At 39.6% G+C, this 23,747-nt stretch overlaps 1 protein-coding gene across 11 annotated transcripts in view; it reads left to right on the forward strand.

Moving 5' to 3' along the window:
* LOC125451166 (EGF-like repeat and discoidin I-like domain-containing protein 3) overlaps window positions 1–23,747 on the forward strand; it is a 213,558-nt gene that overhangs the window by 102,377 nt on the left and 87,434 nt on the right. For all 11 annotated transcript variants that reach the window (XM_048527963.2, XM_048527970.2, XM_059644765.1 and 8 more), the window contains 2 exons: window positions 7,953–8,066; window positions 14,308–14,489. In XM_048527963.2, the coding sequence (XP_048383920.1) occupies window positions 7,953–8,066; window positions 14,308–14,489 (296 nt within the window). The remainder of the gene's footprint in view (window positions 1–7,952; window positions 8,067–14,307; window positions 14,490–23,747) is intronic.

The raw sequence follows: 23,747 nt of genomic DNA on the forward strand, positions 1-23,747 counted from the left end.
TTGATCATCAGTAAAGTGATAGATAATGTCAAACAGTTCTATCAAGCAGTACCTGCTCAGCAATACCCTGCTATGATGCCCAGTTTGGGTTCTATCAGGGCCACTCAATTTTTTACCTCAATACAGCCGTGGTTCAAATATGGACAAGAGCTGCCAGGCGTAAAACTAACAGTTCAAATGTAAAATCAAGAAAACCTTGTAAGACTAGAATTAAAGAGAAACTGGGGACAAAGTCTCAGCTGGTTGGTGTCATACCTGGCACATCGGAAGATGGCTGTGGATTTTGAAGATCAGTCATCTTACTCTAGGATACTTCTGCAGGAGTTCCTCAGTGTAGTGTCCTAGGTCCAACTATCTTCAGCTGCTTCACCAAAGACCTTCCCTCCATCATAAGGTCAGAAGTGGGAATATTCACTAATGATTGAGCAATGTTCAACACCATTCGCGACTGCTCCGATACTGAAGCAGATTGTATTCAAATACAACTAGACTTGGAAAACATCCAGGCTTGGGCTGACAAGTGGCAATTAACATTAGCATCACACAAATGCCAGGCAATGACCATTGCCAATAAGAGATAATCTAACCAAGGCCCCTTTGACATTCAATGGTGTTACCGTCACCAAATCCCCCACGAACAATGCCTGGGAGTTATTATTGAGCAGAAACTCAGCTGGACTCACCGCACAAATACAATGGCTACAACAGCAGGCCAGAGGCTAGGAACAGTGCAGCAAGTAACTCACCTCCTGACTTCCCAAAGCCCATTCACTATAAGTCATAAGTTCGGTGTGTGATGAAATATTCACCACTTGCCTGGATAGGTGCCGCTTCAACAACAGTCAAGAAGCTTTATACCGCCCAGGACAAAGCTTGCTTGACAGCAAATCCACAAGCATTCTCTCTCTCCACCACCAACACTCAGTATCAGCAGTGTAGAGTATCTTCAAGATGCACTGCAGAAATTCACCAAAGACCCTTAGACAGTACCTCCCAAACCCATGTCCATTTTCATTTAGGAGGACAAGGGCAGCAGAAAATGGGAACATCACTGACTGCAAGTTCAGCTCAAATCCACTCCCAATCTGACTTGGAAACATACCACTGCTCCTTCACTGTTGCTGGGTCAAAATCCTGGAATTCCTTCCTCAAGGGCATTGTGAGTCCACGTACAGCACATGAACTGCAGCTCCCCACCACCTTTTCAAGGGCATTTAGGGATGAGCAGTAAATTTTGGCTAGCCAATGACACCCATGTTCCACGACTGAATAAAACGAAACAAAACATAACAAAAATAAAAACATTTTGCACGTGGTTAAGCTGTGCGAACATGCTTGAGTCTCAATTAAATGGTCATGGCTTCAAGCCTCATTTCAGAGACTTAAGTAAATATTTAATTCAATAATTACAGTTGATTTTATCTCTTGTGACACAGCAGCCCAAATTGATGGTATTGTCATTGGCGTCCCCTCTCAGCCCAGATCTTGTAATCATCTTTGTTGAATTCCATGAGAAAAGTCTCTTCAAGCGAATGACCCCTGAGATCCTACTCTTTGCAGGTCTCCAATATGTGGACAATATTTGCTATATCTGAATTAAAGTTCTTTCTCCCTACTTTTGCTTGCCCGTTTACCCAGTCTTTCTATTTTCTTTCTCTCATCACAAAACCTTGGTGCCATCATTCTGAACCATTATCTTATGCTCTACGTGTGTTTGATATCTTTACTAAAATGCAGCATTGAATGATGAGCACAATATTCTAGCCTGGCCAATGATTTCTAGAGGCTTTGCATTACCTCCGTTTATTGATTTACAGACTTAAACAGGCTTCAAGCAACGGATGATTGCTAAATCACTTGGATCAAGATTCATCTTTGAAAGCTAGTGGTTTGAAGTGGAATCAATTAGTCTATTCGTGCCAGCAGTTGAGCATCACTATGTTAGAATGTGTTGTGCATCAATTTTGTCACATTTGTAAATGAGAAGTGTTCTCTTGACCATGAAAAAACTATGTTACTATTATTTATGAGACTTCCATGGATGGGATACAGACTCTCAAGTGTTCATGACAGAACAAAATTCTCCAAGATCTTAGCTATGATATTCACATACAAAACGAATGAACATTTAAGGAAACTTAACATTTTATCCAAATTCTTTATCTGTAATCTTAACACAAATAAAGCTTTACTTTCTGCTTTTATTCTGTCATTTCTTATATTCATAACTTTTGAGAAAAACATTTTGGGGATGACAATATCATTGCCTGTGCTTTGTTTTCACAATGAGCTAAACTGTTTAAAGTTTCCTGTTAAGAAGGGGGCCAGTTGTTTTTGAAAGAGACAGTCGCTGATTATTTAGATCTGCAGGCTCCCAGGTACAGCTGGTCAATCTACTGTTCAATATTAAGTAATTTAATGTAATGAAGATTTATAGCTCTGGTATGTTTGATATGGAGTTCTAGTCTACGCCCTCAGAAAATAACTACTCAAAACAATAAAATAATTTAGAAAGTCTTTTTTTTTCTAAATTGATGAGTAAACAATAGTAGTAACGTGCATTTTGATTTATGCTCCTTGCATCCCTTGAGGTCATTGGAAAATTAATTTTACAGCTATTGCATTCTAAAAATATTGCTTTCTTTTTCGTATTTATCACTTCTTATTTAAGAGAATAATATTGTAGAAAGTACTTCTCCCTGATCTTTACTTGAAAGGAGAGCAATATTGTAGATTTTTTTTCATTGATAGAAAATTATTCCATTGTACACACACATTTGAAAATCTCTTCCGTGAAGCTTTGGAATGTCATTTTAATTTGGTTGTTTTCGTAGAAGCGCGCACTGAGGGCACAAAATGGTGACATCCCCTTGGAGTACACATGATATCCTGGACTTGGTTTTGTAATATGTTCATTAAAAAAAATTACTGTTCATCATGTTTCATGGCAATCCAAGAACTCTTTAAAATTCAGTGCTGTAGAATATATGTACGAGGATTCTATCCTCTATTCTCATGATACACTTGTACTGGTGAAATGAGACATCTGGAAGTAGAAATTCGTGGGCACCCAACGTTGATGAAAACTGAGCAAAAGCAAAAGCTTTTGCGCTTTTGAAGATGCAAAAGATCCTGGTGAGTCTGGGAGAGTCTGGGAGAGGGCAGGTCAATGGCTAGCAGCAGCCCATGTGTTCAATATGGTCCATTTCTGATTCTCCTGCCTCCACATTCAGCTAAATAAGAACCAAATAGTGATACTGAAAGTAGGAGACTATTCATTCTTCATTCCAATGCCAGCTATTAATTGTGTATATCCAGTCGTATTGTACCTAGTGCTATTACTGCTAGACTGTTAATCCAGAGACCCAGGCAATGTTCTGGGGACCTAGGTATGAATCCTGCCATGGCTGGTGGTGAAATTTGAATTCAATAAAAACAAATGTGGAATGAAGACTCTAATATTGACCATGAATCCATTGTCAATTGTTGGAAAAACCCATCTGGTTCACTAATCTCCTTTAGGGAAGGAAACTGCTAGCCTTACTTGGCCTGGCCTACATGTGATTCCAGACTCTCAGCAATGTTGTTGACTCTTGATTGTCCTCTGGGCAATTAGGGATGGGCAATATATGCTCCCCTAGCCAGCAACACCTTCATTCCATGAATGAATAAAAATGATCAATTCTAGTCCACTTGTTATTTTTCTTGGCCCTGTTTTTTTTCCCTTCAAACATTTATTCAATGTTATTATTCTGTCAGTTTCCACAAGTCTTGCAGGCATTGTATTCCAGATCACAAAAGCTCACTGTGTAAAATGTGTTTGCCTGTGTTGCCTTTGGCTTGTTTGTCAATCACCTTAAATGTATGCACTGTTTTTATTTCTGGTCTTTCTATCACTGAAAACAAATTTTCCTTATCCACTTTATCAAAGCTGTTCATGATTTCGAACATTTCTATCAAATCTCCTTCCCTGGTGTAACTTCTCAACTTCTCCAATCTTTCTGCATACTTGGCCACGCAAATAGATGGGGTGGTTACAAAGGCACACAGCATGCTTACCTTTATTGGTTGTGGAATTGAGTACAAGAGTTAGGATGTCAATTAGGATGTTGCAGCTTCAGAAGACTTCAGTTGGGCCACATTTAGAGTATTGCATTCAATTCTGGTCGCCACATTACTGGAAGGATGTGGAGACTTTGGAGAGGGTGCAGAAATGGTTTACTAGAATGCTGTAGGGATTATAGGGCTGGGAACTAGAAAGAGGTGCTAGAAAAGCTCAGGTTGGTTTCTCTTGAGTGATGGAGGCTAAGGGGTGACTTGATAGATGTCTATAAAATTATGAGATGCATAGATAGGGTTGACAGTCAGAATCTTTCTCCCAGAGTTTAAATGATGAAAACTAGGGGCAATGTATTCAAGGTGAGAGGGGGAAAGTTCAAAGGAGATGTGAGGAGCACTTTTTTACGCAGAGAGTGGTAGGAGTCTGGAATGCGCTGTGAGGGGTAGTGGTGGATGCAGATCCAATAGCAGCATTTAAGAGACATTTAAGTAAGCACGTGAATATGCAGGAAATGGAGAGATATGGGCCATGAGCAGGTAGAAGTCATATTCGCACAACATTGTGGGCCAAAGGCCCGTTCCTGTGCTATACAGTTCCATGTTCTACAACTGAAATCCCTCATCCCTAATGCCACTCCAAATGAATTTTTAAACAGATAAGTGTGACGAATTAAATTTTGGTAAGACAAATATGCAAGTCACATGTTTTGAAAGTAGAATTTAAATGGGTGCACAATTTAAAGGATTTTAGTGGGGAATACAGATGTGCAGGTTAGTAACAGTAGCAATGCAGTTTGATATGGCTGTTTACAAAAGGCAACACATGCGCTGGGGGTTTATTTCTACAGGGATAGAACTGTGAAGTGGAAAGTTTTATAACAAAACCTATTATGCCTTGATTAATCTCTCCGCTGTGGTACAGAAGAATATAGAGGCACTGGACAGAATGCAAACATACTTCACAAGGCCTCAGAAGTGCCAGATATACTTGTAAGGAATAGAATACTCTGTTGAAATGAGAAGAATGAAGAAGACTGTAAGATTTTAATACTGAAGGCTTCCTTTTGTGAAGACGAGCAAAATATCATATTTGATTACCAAGAAATCAAATAGGAATTTCAGAAGTCACTACTTTATCCAGAAAATGGGATGAAGTGGGATGCATATTATTACTGCATCTAATTGGAGGTTAGATTAGCATAAAAAGGAAAATGAAAAAGAGGTTTATACCAAGAGTTAAGTGATGAAGAATTGGACAAGACTAATATAGAGCATTAATCCAGCATGGACTGATGTGGAAGCAGTGTGGAACCTGCCTCCTATCTCCCCAAAGCCTATCCACTATCTCAAAAGGCAGGAATGTGATGGAATACTCCCCACTTGCCTGAATGGATGCAGCTCAAACAACATTGAAGAAGCTTGACGCCATCCAGGACAAAACAGCCTGCTTGATTGGCACCTCATCACATTCAACATTCACTCCCTTCAACTATGCCAAGTGGCAGCAACATGTACCATCTACAAGTTACACGACAATAAATCACCAAATTTCCTCCAACAGCACCTTTAAAACTTACAATTTCAACAACCTAGAGTAACAAGGGTAGCAGATGCATGGGAACACCACTACCTGCAAGTTCCATTTCAGATTGGACATGATCTTGACTTGTAAATGTATCACTGTTGCTGGGTCAAAATGCTGGAACACCCTTCCTCACAGCACTACGTGTGTTCTTGCATCCCAAGGATTCAAAAAGGCAGTTCATCACTTCTCCAGAGCTATTAAGTTGGGGCAATAATTGCTACTGTTGCCAGTGATGCCCACATCCCTTGAAAAAATTGAGGAATAAAAAGGAATGAGTGTCACCTGACCTGGTTGGCTCACGTTCTCAGAACCAACATAGTTCTTTTTTTTATTGGTTCTCTTAATGTAGAGCTGAATCCATTTCAGTTGCATTCATTCTGCCCAATGTCCCTTTGAATGTTGTTCCTCCCATCAGTACTTCCAATCAGCAATATAATTACCTGATTGTGGAAAACTTTCACCTTAAAACAACTCTTATCATGCCTGGGATGAAAGCTAGATAAAAAAGATTTTTGATTCAGCCATGGGATGTGAACATTATTGGCTCGGCCAGCATTTGTGGGAAGAATCACATTAATTCACACAAGGGCTTTTGCAGTGATAAGCCACATATACATAAAACTTCAAATCTTAACTTGTCTACTAATCTGAGTCCAGTTTATTTCAAAAGGATCACTTATGGTAGTATCTAGAAATTCAGCAAGCCCAACTTGTAACAGCTCATGGCCCTGAGTAATAAAACATAGATAAATAATGCACGATTCCAAGCAAAAAGTTATGTTTGAATTCTGCTTTCATGTCCTTTATCTAAAAATGCCTTCTATTTTGAGAGCAGCTCATGATGCAGTGAGCTTTGCAGTAATATAGGAAGTGGTTTCTATTATGTTTAACCAAAGGATCTAAATATGCATCCTCCTTGGAGATTGTTGTCTAAGTTGCAATTATTTGTACTGCAAGCCTGTGTTTGAAAAAAATAATATTGCCAGTATGTGTCGTGTCCACACACATACAAATGCAATTAACTTTGTGTGCTACATCAGAATTGGTACAATATGCTAAATGGCTTAGCTAAATAAACCATTCAAATTATTTCTGTGAGTAGTTAATTTTATTAGAGAGACACAAAAACAAGAATAAAAGCAAGCCTTTGATATCAAAACTATTTGTCAATATAATGCAAGGCATACATAAAAAATCATCTAGGAAGTAAACTGACTCTGTACTTTATAGAAAGGTAATTTCACAAGGATTACTTGAAAGTACTTCAAGACTTTTAATAATAATCAGTATCCAAATGGTGAAATATAATTACTTCACACTTATCAAAGTTTTAGCACAACCGTTTTGTGATCCCATCAGATTTGGGATCCTTGATCACAGCAAAATTATCAGTATAAAGTTTCAACAGATAAGCAAAAGCTGAGTTATCGGTAGGAATAGGACAGATGAGGGAGGAAATCTGTTTCATGGAGAATTATGGTTTTACATTAATTATGTGAATAGGGAGGCATGGTAGTTTGTAAATGCAACACATGGCCTACCTGTCACTTTGCATTCTCTCCTGACCTGCCTATAATTTTACAGTGGTCAGCAAGACTTGCCAGGCAGCCTGCCGATCCGAGAAGTGGCCAACTAATGATGAACAGTTACTGGACTTGACATTTAACCCTGTTTTCTCTTCACAGATGCTGCTAGACCTGCTGAGTGTCTCCAGCACTTTCTGCTTTTGTTTGGCCCAGTAAAATACCTCGTTCTGCTTCTGCTCCATTTCACCCATTGCATGGGGAGGCCCACTTCAAATAGATCGCACGCCAGCTTTTTCTGCATGGCTGGTGCCATTAAGCATGGGGCGTGGGGAGGAGGTTCCTTATTGGGAACCCCCATGTGCCTATTTGAAAAACATCCTCAAAAAGAAATAAACCCCTTTAATCTTCCCATCCCAGCCTCTCAAACACTCTCTCTCCCTGCCTGACTCACCTCACTGTGATCTGCCAGCTAAGCCCTGCTAATTAGCCAATTAATAGTTAATTAACAAAAACAAAGTTGCTGGAAAAGGTCAGCGAGCCTGGCAGCATCTGTGAAGGAAATAAAAAGAGTTAACATTTCAGGTCCAGTGACGCTTCCTTTGGGTCATAGTGTACTGTAAATAGCTTCAAATGAAACATGTTAATTGTAACAGAGCATAAGGGCTATATCACAATAGACATATTATGACAATTAGTAAATATTTATTTTTAAATGACACTGAGTTTCATTATAAACATAACTGTATTCTGCTGAATAGTTTTTGTTTTTTTTGTCCTCCCAGATATAAATGAATGCGAGTTTGAACCCTGTAGAAATGGTGGTATTTGTACTGATCTCATTGCAAATTATTCCTGCGAGTGTCCAGGAGAATTCATGGGCAGAAACTGCCAGTACAGTAAGTATTGTGCTTTCTGAATGATTACTATTACCCTTAACAACACCTATTAATATTCCAAGAATCATGTGAGTTTAAAGCAGTAATAGTTGCTCTCCTGTGACAATCAAGGCCAAGTTTAGAATCCAGGCTATGTAGGTTTAGAAATATGGGGATAATTTGATTAAGCCAAGAAGCAGGATCTGAGAATGAATTAAGAGGCCAGTGAAGGATGGGGAGTGATTTGGTGAGACATAGGAAGGCAGTTTTGAGAGAACTTCAAAATTAAGACATTGCTTGACTGAGAGATAATGTAGGTCAACAAAAATTATTGAAAATCCATAATAGACTGCCATAAGGTAAGAGTGAAATAGATTGCAGATATTCCTGAGAAATTTCCGCAATTGAACTATAATAATGAAAGACTTTAATCACAAAAAAGACTGACGTAAAGAAAATCTAGAGATAATCAAAATTGAAAAACAAAAACATTCTTATTTTGAGTGATGTAAAGAAAAGAATCTGACTCTGTGATGGAAAAATCATTACCAATGATAATAGTAACGACCAAATGTTTTACAGTCAAAATGTGCAAAGGGAAACCTAAACCAAATTAATTGTTTGAAGATGGAGCAGCGGATTAGTAGTAAGATGACTATGCATGAGATGGATTTGCTACTAATTAAAAACAAGAATAAAAGGGACTGCTTTTAAACCTATAGTTCTGTAGGAAATTCAAGAGATTTGAACGAACAAGTCTGCTAACAGAGATCTCTGATGAAGTTCAGTACAGAAAAAAAAAGTTATGGCAAAGCACCAAAGTAAAAATGAATATTAAAAGGGACTATAAATTGTTAAAACAGATGCTCATCAGACAAGGATGTGAAAACTTTTATAATCCTTTTACATGCAAAAGCATAGTCAAAGCATTGGTCAAACCACTTAGAGGCAAAGTTGACAGCTGATGGAATCCATGAATTGCAGAAGTTTCAACAATGGCTTTCCCTCTGTTCTCACAACAGAGAATGAAGGGAAGATGGGAGGATGATATGAAATCTAAGTGATGTGGATAATGACATACTGCAAGGAGTTAAAGTTGATCATTCATTCAGCTTAGGTCACCACACACTCCAAAATACTGAGAACTCAATGAGATAATAAAATCTGCCAAACATAATTTTTGGAAAACATTTCGAGGAGTGTCAAATGAAAGGCATGGAAGGTAGCAAATTTTACACTACAGTTCAAAAAAGGCAAAATAATTATTTGTACAATTATAGATCAGTTAGCCTCACATGAATGATTTGAAAACTGCTAGAGACTATACTGAATGGTTATTTAAATGGCATGAGCCGAATGTGATCTGATGACACGGATATGGAAAATACATCTGATAAACTGACACAAATTTTAGATCTCTGTTAGATTTTCTATTGTTTTTCATGTATATGAATGGTTGAATAGTGGAAATTTGAAAGCAGTATCTTAAAGAACATGGCTGTCTGAGGAAAAATCCAGGAGGTTTAAGCAAACCAGAGGAAAGGCTTGATATATGGCAACTTAATTAAGTTTGAAATTATGATTTGTTTGGTAAAAGATTAGACAACGGAAATGTTTCCTAACTGGTAATTTTTCAATGGATTGAAAGAACAGAGAAAAGCTGAAGACACCTGAAAGAGATAAAGGAAATTCTAGATCATGCATTACTAGATTGAGATGTAAATTTTCCTTTTGACAGTGTAAAGCATTGGAAATATTCAGCAAATCGCACATTATTTGAAAAAAAAATGTCATTTTGTAATTATGCTTCTCTAGTGTTTATTTTCTCACGTTTGTCTCTTGGTCAATCCTTTAATATGTTTGTGGTATATACCATGTTTCACAAGCACTTAAGCAATCATTTACTGCTGACTTGTATAATCTTGGGAGTCTGGCCTTCGTCGTAGTCTCAGATCCAAACATTGAAAGAGGGTACAATTACCTTCTTATTAACCACATGAACTTGCATGCATAAACAATTATGTGAATTTGACTATTTAAGCTATTATCCAACAGATACAGAACAGGTTAGCCAGAGATGTTGTTATATCTCATCAAAAACATCAAATGAGTTGCATCAATTTTTTTTTGCTACTGTTTTCTCCATTTGTTCTTTCATTAATATCATTATGCAGAACACAGCTTAATTGTGCCAATTCAAATACTCTTGAAACGGATCCCTTGTACAAGATTCCACTGTGACTGCCAACCCTAGATTAGCACTAATCTACCTTTTTGGCAGTTATAATGTTGGACTTGATATAATGTTAAAGGGGAGGTGATGACTTAGTGGACTGTTAATCTAGAGACCCAGGTAATGTCATCAGGTCCTAGGTTCAATCCCACCATGGCAGATGGTGGAATTAAGAATCTAAGGATGACCATGAATTCTTTGTTGAATGTTATAAAAACCCTTTTGATTCACTAATGTCCTTTAACTGCTCTGGCCTATATGCGATTCTAGACCCACAGCATTATGGTAGATTCTTAACTGCCCTCTGGCCAATTATGTATGGGACATAAATGCTGGCCCAGCCAGTGACGCCCTCATCTCATAGACAAATACTAAATACTCCCTAATTTGAACTGTCCGGGCCCATTCATCCTATTTGCCTGTATCACATGCAAAGACGTCAAGGGTACAAGTTGAGCCCTTGTCAGTTCCAGTTAAAGAGCATGAACCACAATTTCTTAATAAAGCGCTGTACAACAAAATGTGTAAACAAAATTTGGGGTGTCGAATTTCTGGACTTGAAAATGTATTGAGGGAGAGCAGAGGAGCAGATGACCTTTTAGCACAAGGGCTGCAGCAGATTTGTAGGCCGTTGAAGCCTCCTCACAGGGTCTGCAGTAGAAGAGGGAGATGGAGAAGATACTGTGAAGGGGAAAAGGTCTGCATCATGCCCACTGCCAAGTTGGAACCAGACGCCTCCAAGCCTCTTGATGGTGACAGCAGGCTGTTTGGTGACTTGATCAATGAACCAAATATCTTGGGGTGCGGGCAATATCCCCTCAAAGCTGCATAGCCCAAGAGACCACACATGCCAATTGACATTGGAGATTGTGCTGAAGAAAAATATTTAGAGGGAATGTAGGGTGCAAGCCAGTCAGTTTTCGCCTATGTAACACCTTGTTGAGGTTATTGTCTGAGTCTTTGCAGCAGAACACAGCTGTGACTTCTCACTCTGGTGAACTGGAAAACAAACTATTGCTTACCCTGGTCTGGTATCAGGTCCAGTGATGCAACATGTGTTCCCTCCTCTAAAGTACCTATGTGAACTTCTGCCAATGAGTTTCAGATAATGTAGCAAGATCTTTCTATCATTGCTCTAATCTTTCTCTCTTTCTCTTTCTTATGGATCTCCTGTGGTTGGAGAGGTAGTAGTTGTTTGGTATTATAAAGCAGAAAATCAAAACTGGAAGATTATGTGAAGGAAGGGATTTGAGTTAAGTACAAGAATGTAATGGCAGCTCATCATACCAAATATCTGGATGAATGTGTGCTGGCAGTTGGGAAGAAATTAAATCAGGAATGTTCTGTCTTCCACAATGTTCTCAGTCATGATTGTGGGTACAGGCTCTATTGCATGTGGTTTCATAATATTGAGAGCCAACTTACACCTAGGGCCTGGAAGATGCAGTCATCCTTGTCCCCAGTCAGGCCTGCTGTTCAGCCTTCCATAGTTTGCCAGTTCATTCTGCAAGAATGATGTGGAGGTGCTGGTGTTGGACTGGGGTGGACAATGTCAGAAGTCACATGACACCAGGTTATAGTCCGACAGGTTTATTTGAAATCACACAAGCTTTCAGAGCACAGCCCCTTCATCAGGTGCAGTGAGAGAGCAGGGCACACAGATACAGAGTTTTTAGGTAAAGGGATCAAGGGTGTGGGCATTAAAGGATCATTCAACTGGTGTGAGTAGAGTGTCGAATAATAAGTTTCTGCAGGCGACCAAGAGTGTTAGATGGCAAATAAAGTGTTTACAAAGTCGCTGTCAGTGCTGTGCTGTCATGACGATCAGGCAGATCCATAGGAATATACAAAAGGTGACATCTCTGTCAGACACTGAATTGTAGGTGGGAGGTCTTGTTCAGAATCTGTCTCTGAGTTTCAACTTGGAATCAGGCTGGCTTTATTCCGAAAATAGGAATTTATAAGATGCCACATTGACTGACTGTGACTACGAATTGTGTGTTTTTGAACAAAAGAGAATGTATTTGCAAATAAACAAACATCTTGGATGAAATGATTCACTCTATAGATTTATATATGTTTGTGTGTGTGTGTATTTGCGCGCAAAAGAGAGAGAGTGTGAAAGAGACAGGGTCTGTGTGTGTGTGTTTGTTGTGAGAGACAGTCTGTGCGTGTGTAGGTGTGCATGTGTGTGTGTGTGTGTGTGTGTGTGTGTGAGTGTTTGAAACAGAGAGTGTAATAGGTAATTCAAAACTGTACCAACTTATTAAGGTAGAGAGATCGTAACAATTTATCAAGGTGATGCTGTCATTGTTTGTTTCTGCTGTGTTAGCAGATGCACATTCGATGCTAAACCGCTTGAGTTCTAGAGAAGCAGCAAGAGGTGGGCGTGAGGCTTGCAGCACTGGTAGATGTGTGAGGATGAGTTGGAGAATCTGCAGTTTAGGTGCGAATCCTGAATGACAGAGACTTGGGTACATGAGTAGGAGGGGCTTAGAGGGATATAGTCCAAATGTTGGCAAATGGAATTAGGTCAGTTTAGGATATCTAGTCAACGTGGACAAATTGGACCGAAGGGTTTGTTTCTGTGCTGTATAACTCAATGACTGTATGAGTAGTGCTCCTTGGTGTGTCATGGAGGGATGGTACACTGTCATTGACCATATATGAGGTCATTAGACTCTTGGATCACTGCTGTAGGTCCTCTTGTCTAGATATCAGAAATTGACTTGCCTAATCACTATTCCCGAGAATGATCCTTGAAGGCATCTCAGCCATTGTGGAACATTGAAATCTCCTCTCATTCCCATCTCCAACACAAATACCTCCAGCAACAGTTTTGGCACAGTCCTTTCTCTGTTCCGCAGTTTCATTTTCCATATTTGAAATTGCCATAGTTTTAGTCAGTGCAACTTACCTTCATAACAGACAGCCTGCCTTTAAGAACAGAAGGCTGGCTACTCCATATGTTCTCAGCTCAATGCAGATGGCTGCCTGCACCTTTAATGCCTTTTGGAGTGCCACACTGCCAGCTGCATAAAACGTGCTTGATCCTACACTCCAATCACGTGAATGAGGTGGCAGTGCAAATTTGTGCTGCTTGTGTTTAATGGAATCACCTTGTGCTGGTCGTGAATTGCAATTCTCACGTCCAAGCAACAGGGTAAACAAATTTGCAGCCAACGATTTTTCATCTAAAATTATTCTATATAGAACATTTTTCTTGGAGTTGAATTCTTAGACCCTACTGGCAGCAGAGATAGACATGGAAGAACACAGAATTTTGCATCAGTGACCATGTGTCAGGTCCCTGGCTATATCCAGCCTTGTTAGTCTATCTTCTCAAATGGCAGGGTGAGCTGACTGTCAATTACATGCCTATTGCTGGATGTTGACTAAGATTTTCCAGATGGATTCCCGGTCCCATAGGTATAGTATAGTTACGAGGATTAGTCTTCTTGTGGCAGGCCAGCAGGGCTGGAGGAGGAGGAGCAGGGGTATGGGGAGGGGTATGGTTTGGCAGCAGCCCCAGGCTACAACAGGGAAGACGTTACCCTCCACGATGGTACCTAATTGCAAAAGCTTTCTTTTCGGTTTAAGTTAGAAAACGTTAACTGATTGAAAGACAATCACTGGTGATTGACGGTGTTTCTCACACTGTGTGCCCTTCGGACCCCTATTTGAATCTGATGGCAGAATTCAGAATTCCCTCAGGAAAATCCTGCCCTTCACATGCATTTACAACAATTCACTGTTAAAGTGGCAATGAATTCATAGCTTTGGTCATATACTTTGGCTAGAAAAACCAAGAGCATTAACTATGTTGTAAACACGAATGTTGCAAATCCCTGCAAACACTGCACAACCACAATGAAATGGTTCTTATTAAAAGCCCAATTGTTTTTATATAAGCAGAATCACTTCTTTATAATGATCGATTTACCTTTACATTATATCTTTTTTTTCTTAAGAAGGAATTCTAACTCATACCTATTGCTAGCAACTGATTCAACTATTTTCTGCCCACAGAATGTTCAGGACCTTTAGGGATGGAGGGGGGGATTATATCCAATCAACAGATTTCTGCATCCTCCACACACCGAGCTCTGTTTGGCCTGCAGAAGTGGTACCCATACTATGCCAGACTGAATAGAAAAGGCCTTGTAAATGCTTGGACAGCTGCAGAGAATGACAGATGGCCATGGATTCAGGTAACAGTTTGTGTACAAAGAGGGGCAGACTAAAAAAAATTGCAAATTTCTTTTCCTTGATGCTGACTATGTAAAATGTGAAATAATAAGCTTGAAAACAATCATTTCTTTCATACGGTTATGGCATGTTTTAAAAGGCCATGACATTAAAATACCAATCATTTGCACCTATAAATTAATGTTATTGTCTGTCTTTTTACAGTCCTTACATGTTGATGAATGACATTAATCACTGTCATGATTTGATCACTAAAATGGCTGCTAGAGAACAAAGGTAACAAAGTGTAGAGCTGGATGAACACAGCAGGCCGAGCAGCATCAGAGGAGCAGGAAGGCTGATGTTTCAGGCCTAGGTCTAGGCCTGCTGCTTGGCCTGCTGTGTTCATCCAGCTCTACACCTTGCTATCTCAGATTCTCCAGCATCTGCAGTTCCTACTATCTCTAGAGAACAAAAGCAGAATTACGAAGAATTGGAGATAGGAATATTTTGGTTTGAGAATTCGTTGAACTGGCTTTTCTTCTGTATCCTTCAAATGGGAATTATTATATTCAGAAAGAAAACAATTAGCCAACACAATAAAACAGTTTGATTCATTGGTTTGTCTAACCAGTTCATTTATAGAAGCTGTCAGAATGAAATACAATGATTAAATCAAAACGAGAGCCAGAACACATCTTTCTTTGTATTTCCAGATGAGTTTTGTGGACAGAACTATCTTAACAAGCTTTAATTGTTAGAAAACATTTTAACAAAATATTTTGAGTCACACAAAACACATTGAATACTTAAAACACAAATTCTCCTCAATACCAGTTGGATTCTATTCAAGAAACTGATTAAATTATGAAGCTGTTGGGGTGGTGTTGTTCCACAAAATGCTAGACTCAGGGGTAGAACTTGCTCTGTGGGGTTGTACATGATGTTCCTCATCTGTTCCTTCACTTTCTCTGTCAGTATCAAATTTAAAGAGCTTAGAAATTCTTTATCAGTAGAAAGTTATCCAGTCAAACTCGTGCTCAGTACCCTGCCTAACCCATTCTCCACCAAGTTCATAGATCTCTACAGCTTGCATGTGTTTGGCCAAACCATCATTCTCAACTTATTACCTTCACAATGGCATTACTGTCACTTGATTCCATATTTACCTATCTGGTTGGAGCCAAAGCAGAGCAACGCTGATTTATTTTCCTATCTCTGAACTGTTCCCTCTGGTATCTCCTAAGAGGAAGTCCTTGGCTCCTTTTCCTTATATGCATGTTGATATGAAGAACATACTGTCCACTTGAGGGAACAGACTAGAACTCATTTTAACATTGTAACATTAGGTTGACACTGCAAACACTTCAGTAGTCCCTCAAGCACTGCCCTGCAGGATCAGCCTGATATTTTGTGCTTAATTCTCCTCAGTGAGCCGTGAAGCCACAAGCTTTTGACCCTTGAGAAATTGAAGTCACCATTTTAAGTCGCTGCCTCAAAATCCCTCGCTACTAAATTTGATCTACTTTCCATGGTATTCTACCACAAATGCCAAACATAAAGCTGTGCCAAACTGGATGAAGAAAGACGACTTTCACAGTGTAATATTCAGTCCTTTGGTCAACATTGAAAACCATACAGCTTCCAAGTTTCTGTATCAGATGATTCCTTCAATTGGAAAGACTAACTACAACAGCTCTGCATAGGTTTATCTTGTCACTATATATTAATCAAATTCAAATAGAAGGCTGTGCAAATGGGTGACTTAATCCATCTCTTTCTAACCCCAATGCTGTTGAAATGGTGATTTATGCCTAAAATAATTGTTTTTGTTTTACTTTATTTTAAACTAATGGATTAATTATTCTTATTCAGTCTCAGTTTCAATTGCTGGCTGAGAATTGGGTGTATCTACATTTGGGGCACAGGTATAGTTACACAGTGATGCTACCTCCAGTATTTCACTGACTACAACAATACCCATGGTGTGAGGCAGAGCCATGAATCAGAAACGCTTGACCATGTGGTGTTTTTCACTGATACCATTGAGGCATTCCTTGCAGCCTGTGGTTCAGGTTAACCCCGAAGGATCAACAGAATACAAATACTCACCCCGCCCCCCCCCACCCCCCGCCGGATCTGGTATCTAATTCTAGATCTATTTTCATCACATTTGATAATTCTTAAGAAAATTAATCTGGCAAAAATGAATGAAACAGAACAGAAATCTGAACGTCCAGCCCAGCTCTTCCCCTCTACCCACTGCATCCCAAAACCAGTCCAACCTGTCTCTGCCTCCCTAACCGGTTCTTCCTCTCACCCATCCCTTCCTCCCACCCCAAGCCGCACCCCCAGCTACCTACTAACCTCATCCCACCTCCTTGACCTGTCCGTCTTCCCTGGACTGACCTATCCCCTCCCTACCTCCCCACCTACACCCTCTCCACCTATCTTCTTTACTCTCCATCTTCGGTCCGCCTCCCCCTCTCTCCCTATTTATTCCAGAACCCTCACCCCATCCCCCTCTCTGATGAAGGGTCTAGGCCCGAAACGTCAGCTTTTGTGCTCCTGAGATGCTGCTTGGCCTGCTGTGTTCATCCAGCCTCACATTTTATTATCTAGAAATCTGAACGTGACTATTTCCACATTGGTAGTTGTTGAGAATGCAGCCTCAACGATTGTTTACATGATGGTTAGGAAGATGTTGTGCTGATGACAGCAGGCACACAAAGACATCTTAATGACGTGTTGTGGTGGTACACCAACTCTTGCACGAAATATTGATCCAGTAACATTGAGCTCAGGTGCAGTGGTCCAGGTTCTGTGATTCAAGTTGATGCCACCATTTTCTACAAAATTTCACTTTTTTTTAAACAGAGAGTCAGGACTATGTCTAATTTGGTACTTTAGAACTACAAATAACTAGCCCAGTAGTTCAGTTTTGAGAGACTCAATCAGTTATGATGATGCCTTAGGATTGTCATCTAATTTTGGTGCAGTGGCTGGGAGGAGAGACCAGATATTTGAATAAGGGCTAATTATTTAAAGAAACACCAAAGCACGCATATTGACAGAGCCACACATTATTGTTGACAAAAAATTTGTCGATTTGAAAAGAGGAAAAAGGTGGATGTCAAAAATGCGAGATCATAGCAGCAGGTAGTGAATGGTTAAAGGAGCTCAGATAGCCCTAGACCGTGCCGAACACATGAGTCCATGTAAGGTCAGTTCAGATGTTTATCTCTTCAACTGGCTTTAGTCGAATAGCATCGAATTCCTCTTATTGCAAGCTACTTGCTTCAAGGAGTTGCTCCCATCAGCACTGATCTAATGCATTGGCTGATGCATTAAATGCCGATGTTACCATTTTATAATGCTGCAGTGAAGGTTTGTTCAACTCACAATGGCTGTTAGCAACAAATGTTGCCTTCCTTAGCTCACCAGTTTGCTAATTGCGGTTAACCCTCTATCTCAACACATCTATCTTAGTCCTAAATGGTCTGCCCAGTATGCTGAGACTGTGATCCCTTGCTGTAGACTTCCTGACCAGGGGAAGCATCATACCCTGCATCTAGTCTGCCCAACCCTGTCAGAATTTTATGTGTTTCAACTAGATCCACTCCCATCCTCCTAAAATCCAGTGATTACAGACTGAATTGACCCAATCTCACCTGATATGACAACCTGTCAAACCAGGAATCAGTCTTCACTGCAATTCTTCTATGGCACATATAGTCTCACTCCAAGACCCTGAACAGCTACAGTATGGCATCCATGTTCCCATACCAAAAGCTAATACACAATGTCTTTGAATATGCATGTAATGATAGATAACTCTACAAGAATGTGTATTACTCATCCATGCCCGCTTCTCCATTGTCCCACTGGAACAAAAGTTGGTGTCATACTAACTAACAGCCCACAAGGCTGTAATGAGCCCAGGGAGATCTGAGGGATTGAGGGTCAACATTGAACCTTCACTGGTCTGAAGTCCGAAACAAAATTATGTAGAACATTGATAGGACTGCGACAATATACAGCTGTGGAATGATGCATCTCCTCCTTCCTTCCCTCCTCTTTAACAATGTATTTTAAAAAGTGACCTTCCGACTGCCACCCATTCAACCATGCAATCATATGATGGGGAAGGCAGTGTAACATTCAGATCAATGGGCTTGTTATGCTTAATTGCCTTATAATTGTTTTTTGAAATGGAATTAGCGGTTTCTCTGCTAATGCTTGTCCGTTTGCTATTTCATGGGGAAAACAGGTCAGGTTAGTTAGGAAGGTCAGCTACATGTCATATTTTGTGTCCCCCACTGAAAAGATGCATGAGGGTGTTGAATGCAACCCAGTGTTAAAATTGTCAAGCATGACTTCCTTGTAATGAATCCCTACTGTTGGTATTTGATTAGTCCATGTATTTCTAGAGCCACATTAATTTAATCCTGAATTATGAATTCTAAGAGCTTTCGTAGAACTGATGTTGGAGGAATTGATTAATAATTTAGTGTCGCAGTCTGAGATTTAGATCTACTTTTTTCACAAAGGACTTTGAGTGTAAGGGTCCTGCATTTTAAAACAAAATGAATTTAACAGCTCAGAGAAAGAAATGAAAGGCTAAAGGTATGATTATATGCTGAAGCTTCACTGGACAGTTTGTGGAATTCAGCAGGTCTGGCATTTGTGAAGAAAAATCAGAGTTGATGTTTTGTGTCTGGTGACCCTTCCTCGGAACTCTTCTGAGGAAGGATCACAGGATCCGAACGTTAACTCTGATTTCGCTCCACAGATGCTGCCAGACCTGCTAAGCTTTTCCAGCAACTTCTGTTTTTGTTCCTGATTTACAGCATCTACAGTTCTTTCAGTTTTTGCTTTGTAGAATGCTTTGTATTAGCATTGTGGCTCTCCCCAGCTGAGATAGCGAGGTTGACAGGAATTTGAGAGACACATCCAGCACTGAAAGTGTAAATAGAAACAATGTGACATACCAGTAGTGCCAAAACAAGTAAATATAAAGGACAAGGTGCAATGTGATAGTGTAACATCTCAGTTTAGCAATTCACTTGGTCAGTGGGAAGAAGCAAGTGTCTCTGTTGCAAATAAAAGTCTGCCAATTATTGGATTCAGGGGCTTGAGTTGTTGCTGTAAACATCCAAGCATTTCATTTTAAAACAATTTGACTGAAACTACTGAGATGCATCTTCGTCACTGCATAATCTGGCAATAGAAGATGTGTAATATGAGCACCCTTTCACAACCTCAGTCAAATAATCACAATGTTTGCTTGAGCATGTCAATCTTTCCAAAGCAAACTGAACACTTGGTGAGTTGAGGCCTGACATGAAATGATACATTTTCCAGCATGTAGATATACAGAGTACCAGTTGTAATCAAAACATGCATTCTATACATTATTTCCCTTATTTTGGGAAGCAGTGAACTTACCATTCCATTTGATGTCAGTGCATTATTTTGAAGTTATTTCCAAAATTATCAATCTTTCTGTACAATAACTAGTTTTAAGAAACCCATATCTAACATTTCAGCCTTAGCTGGGGAACAAATCTGCTTGTCCATGTTTTCTTTTGCTTTACTCTTCTCTAATCAGCATAAGCCCAGCATCAGTGTTCAGTCAAATTCACCAGAATCCAGAAACTTAACTTGGCGATGATCCCTGCCATGTTCAGATAAATTCAGATGTCACAGCACCAATGAGTGAAAATGATCACCAGAATGTGAAACCATCCTTTACTGTCTGCAAGGCGCTGGTTCAGACAGTTAACTGAATCACAACCTACATACCCAGCCCCATGAGCTTGTGAATTGAAACTGCAAAGTTACACTTAAATGAATAATGGTATTTTACCATAAACCAAGCTTTCCACCAGGACAATACACATTGAGGCATTACAGATCCATTTGCTAGATTAGCATGACACAAGCAATGGTGTATGCAAGTGATGATTCTGATAACTAGGACAGACTAACTTGCTCCAAAGTGTGATTTCGCAGTGATGCTATGGATTTCCAGGTTCTCTCTCCACACAGCAGCATGATTAACAGGCTCATTTTGCTGGCGAGTGAGGAAAGGTCTGGGATAGGCCACAACCAAGAAACAGACTTGTGAAGATGGGGCTGGTGGGATAGGAGTAGGAGTGATCAAAGGGCAGGGTGAGTGGGTGTCACATGTCACTGAGACTGAGTGACATAACAGCTCACAGATTGTGAGGTGAACAGTGGCTGTTTAAAAGGGAATGTTTACAAGATAAGTTTGTGTTTCCAGAAGCCTGGGAAACCCAGGAAACAGCAGTAAAGTATATATAAACCCTGTTCAAATGGATGCAATCAAAGTTCCTTAAAAAGATTTCACTAACCAGCCAGCTTCCTGAGAACAGCGTGGTTACTCTCACCTCCATTAAAATGGTGTGTGGTGATTCTGTTTGAATTTTTCAATAACTTCATTGAACCAGCCCCTTTAAGAATGAAGTTGCCCTTGTCCCCATGTGATCAACTGGGTCAGATTTACAAAATTTCTTTCTTGACAATAATAACACACTACTTCATCTTTCTTGCTTCTGCCACTTCCCATTGGAACTGGAATAGAAACAGAGATACACATTAGGTTAGAAATTACTTTTTTTTTGCAATACAGATTGATTACTGCACGATTCTTTAAATTTCTTATTCTGTATTTTAATTTTCATCTGGTCTCTGGCATCTACTCCTCCTATATTACCTCTGTCCTGGCACTTATCCACTCATATTACAGGCTTGTTGAAACATTTCTGCATCCACAACAAAATGTTTTTCTCTCTTTATCCTGGACTTGGAGATATTTGCTTCTAGGTCTATGCTGTCTCTGAATACAGATGCTGTCCCGTTGAGCCAAGTTCTGAAGCGCAGCTATCTTGTATTTAGTTTGTTCAAGCTGTTTGGTACATTGTCAAAACAGACATACAATGGTGCAGAAGCAGGCTACTGATCATGACTTATCTCCAAATTCCCAGCTACTCCTTTGATTTTTACAACCTCTGATTCTGAATGTACCCAAAATGCAAGAGATATGGTGTGCCATAAGTTTTCACTGTGTACACTTTTATGGAACACAGGATAACAGTAAAACCTGTTCTTTTTTTTCCATTGTAGCTATTTCATGACTTGTGAAACCTCTTAAGACAAGAGATAGTCGTCAGGGACTAAAGATGGATCTTACTGTACTGGGGAATGTTTTCTTTAATGAACAAAAACAAATATACTTCGCAATTTTGCAAAATGTCGTTTGCACCCTTCTCCAACTTACTGCCAAATAAACAACATGAAAGTTTGAAATACATGTAAAATGATGAACTTGCAAATGGTACAAAGACAGATTACACTCGCACTTCAACTGCTATGCAGTTCAACTATTTTTCCATGTAAAGCTATAATAAGATCAGGAGCTAAGTGATCCTGGCACATCCAAATGGAGCACCACGCAGTAGGCAACTGCTGAGCAAGTGCGTCGTGACAGCACTAATGCTGAAACCTTCTGCGACTTTGTTCATGACCAAGAGCAGCCTGATGGGGTAGTATTTGGCTGGATTGGATCGTTTAGTATTCTGTAGACAGGTTATACCTTGGCAATTGTCCACATTGTTGAGTAAATGCCAGTGTTTGGCTGTACTAGAACAGCTTGCTAAGGGTTTGGGTGGTTCTGGAGCATAAATCATTGGTGCCCATCAGCCATCTCTTCATATTGCAGAAAGTTCACTGAATTAGTTGCATCTGTGGGGACCTCAAAGGGAGGCTGAGATTGACGTTTCATTCATGTGGCACTTCTGTCGATGCTGACATTTCTTTCACTCCATCTTTGTGTTGATGTGTTGAGTTCCCCTGCCCTTGAGGATGGTGATATTTGTGTAATGCTCTCCTCCTCCTGTTAATCATTTACTGGTCCACTGAATTTCATGACAGGATGTGGCAGGTCTGATTAGCCCATGTATGATCCATTCATTGTGGATCCATTTAACCCTTTCTGTTTCACGTTGCTTCTACTATATGACATGCCTGTAATAATGTGTTATAGCTTCATTAGGTCACATCTCAGTTTAACGCATATAAAAGCAAAGTCCTGCAGATATTGGAAATCTGAGATAAAGACAAATGAGAGTGGAATTAGACCGTTCTGCTCTTATCATTCAATAAGATCATGGCTAATTTGTCAATTTTTGAAATTCCACATTCCCATCTACTCTCAATAAGCCACGTTTCCCTGCCACTCCAAAATCTATCCACCTTGATCTTAAAGATATTCAGTGACCCATTTTTACTGCCTTCCAAGCCAGAGAGCTCCACACACTCTGATTGGAAGAAAATTCTCCTCATCTGTCTTGAAAGGGCAACCTGTGATTTTAAAATAGTGCCCACTAGTTCAGGACTAATCTACAAATGGAAACAAAATTTCCACATCCACTTTGTAAAGACCATTCAATATCTTACACACTTCAGGTAAGTCACCGCTTACCCTTCTAGAGTCCAGTGAAAACAAGCCCAGCTTGTCCAACTTATCTACGTGAGACAAGACATTTATTTCAGGCATCAATCTAATCTGAAATATTTCTTACACATTTCTATCCTTCCTTAAATAAAGAGACCAAGATTATATGGAGTATTCAAGATATGGGTTTACCAATCACCTCTCTGGCTAAAGTATAACATCCAATAAAGGATAGCATCTATCTTCATTATATGCTGTAACTGCAGACTAATAATTTACTGACTCTGCAACTCGGAGTTCAGCAGTCAACCATTTTCCATTTGAGAAATACATTTTGTTAAAATTTTCTTTCTGCAAACATGAACTAATTCATAACTTTCCCAAAATAGTATCTATCTATCAGATTTTGTTTCACTCGCTCAACCTATATATCCATCTGGAACCTCCTAATGTCTTCTTCATGGCCTACTTTCTTACCTATCTTGACTTTATCTACAAATATAGGTCCCAGCATTTGCTCCCCTCATTTAAGTCATTAAGATAAATTGTAAAATTTTAAAGCATCAACACAGATTCCTGTGGGTCTACTTGTCACATCCTGCCAAAATCAAGGCAAAGACCATTTTATGCATTAAGTACATTCTATGTCTTAATAATCTCATTGCTTCTTCAGTATCTACATGCATTCACAACTGCTTCCTCCATTTAGCACTGGCTGAGAAACTGCCCCATCTGAAGTACAATGTCCACATGACCATCCCCCAAAGTGGTCTAATTTCACCACAAAAAAGGCCTCTAACCT

The sequence above is a fragment of the Stegostoma tigrinum genome, chromosome 3 (assembly GCF_030684315.1).
Source record: "Stegostoma tigrinum isolate sSteTig4 chromosome 3, sSteTig4.hap1, whole genome shotgun sequence".
Lineage (NCBI taxonomy): Eukaryota > Metazoa > Chordata > Chondrichthyes > Orectolobiformes > Stegostomatidae > Stegostoma > Stegostoma tigrinum.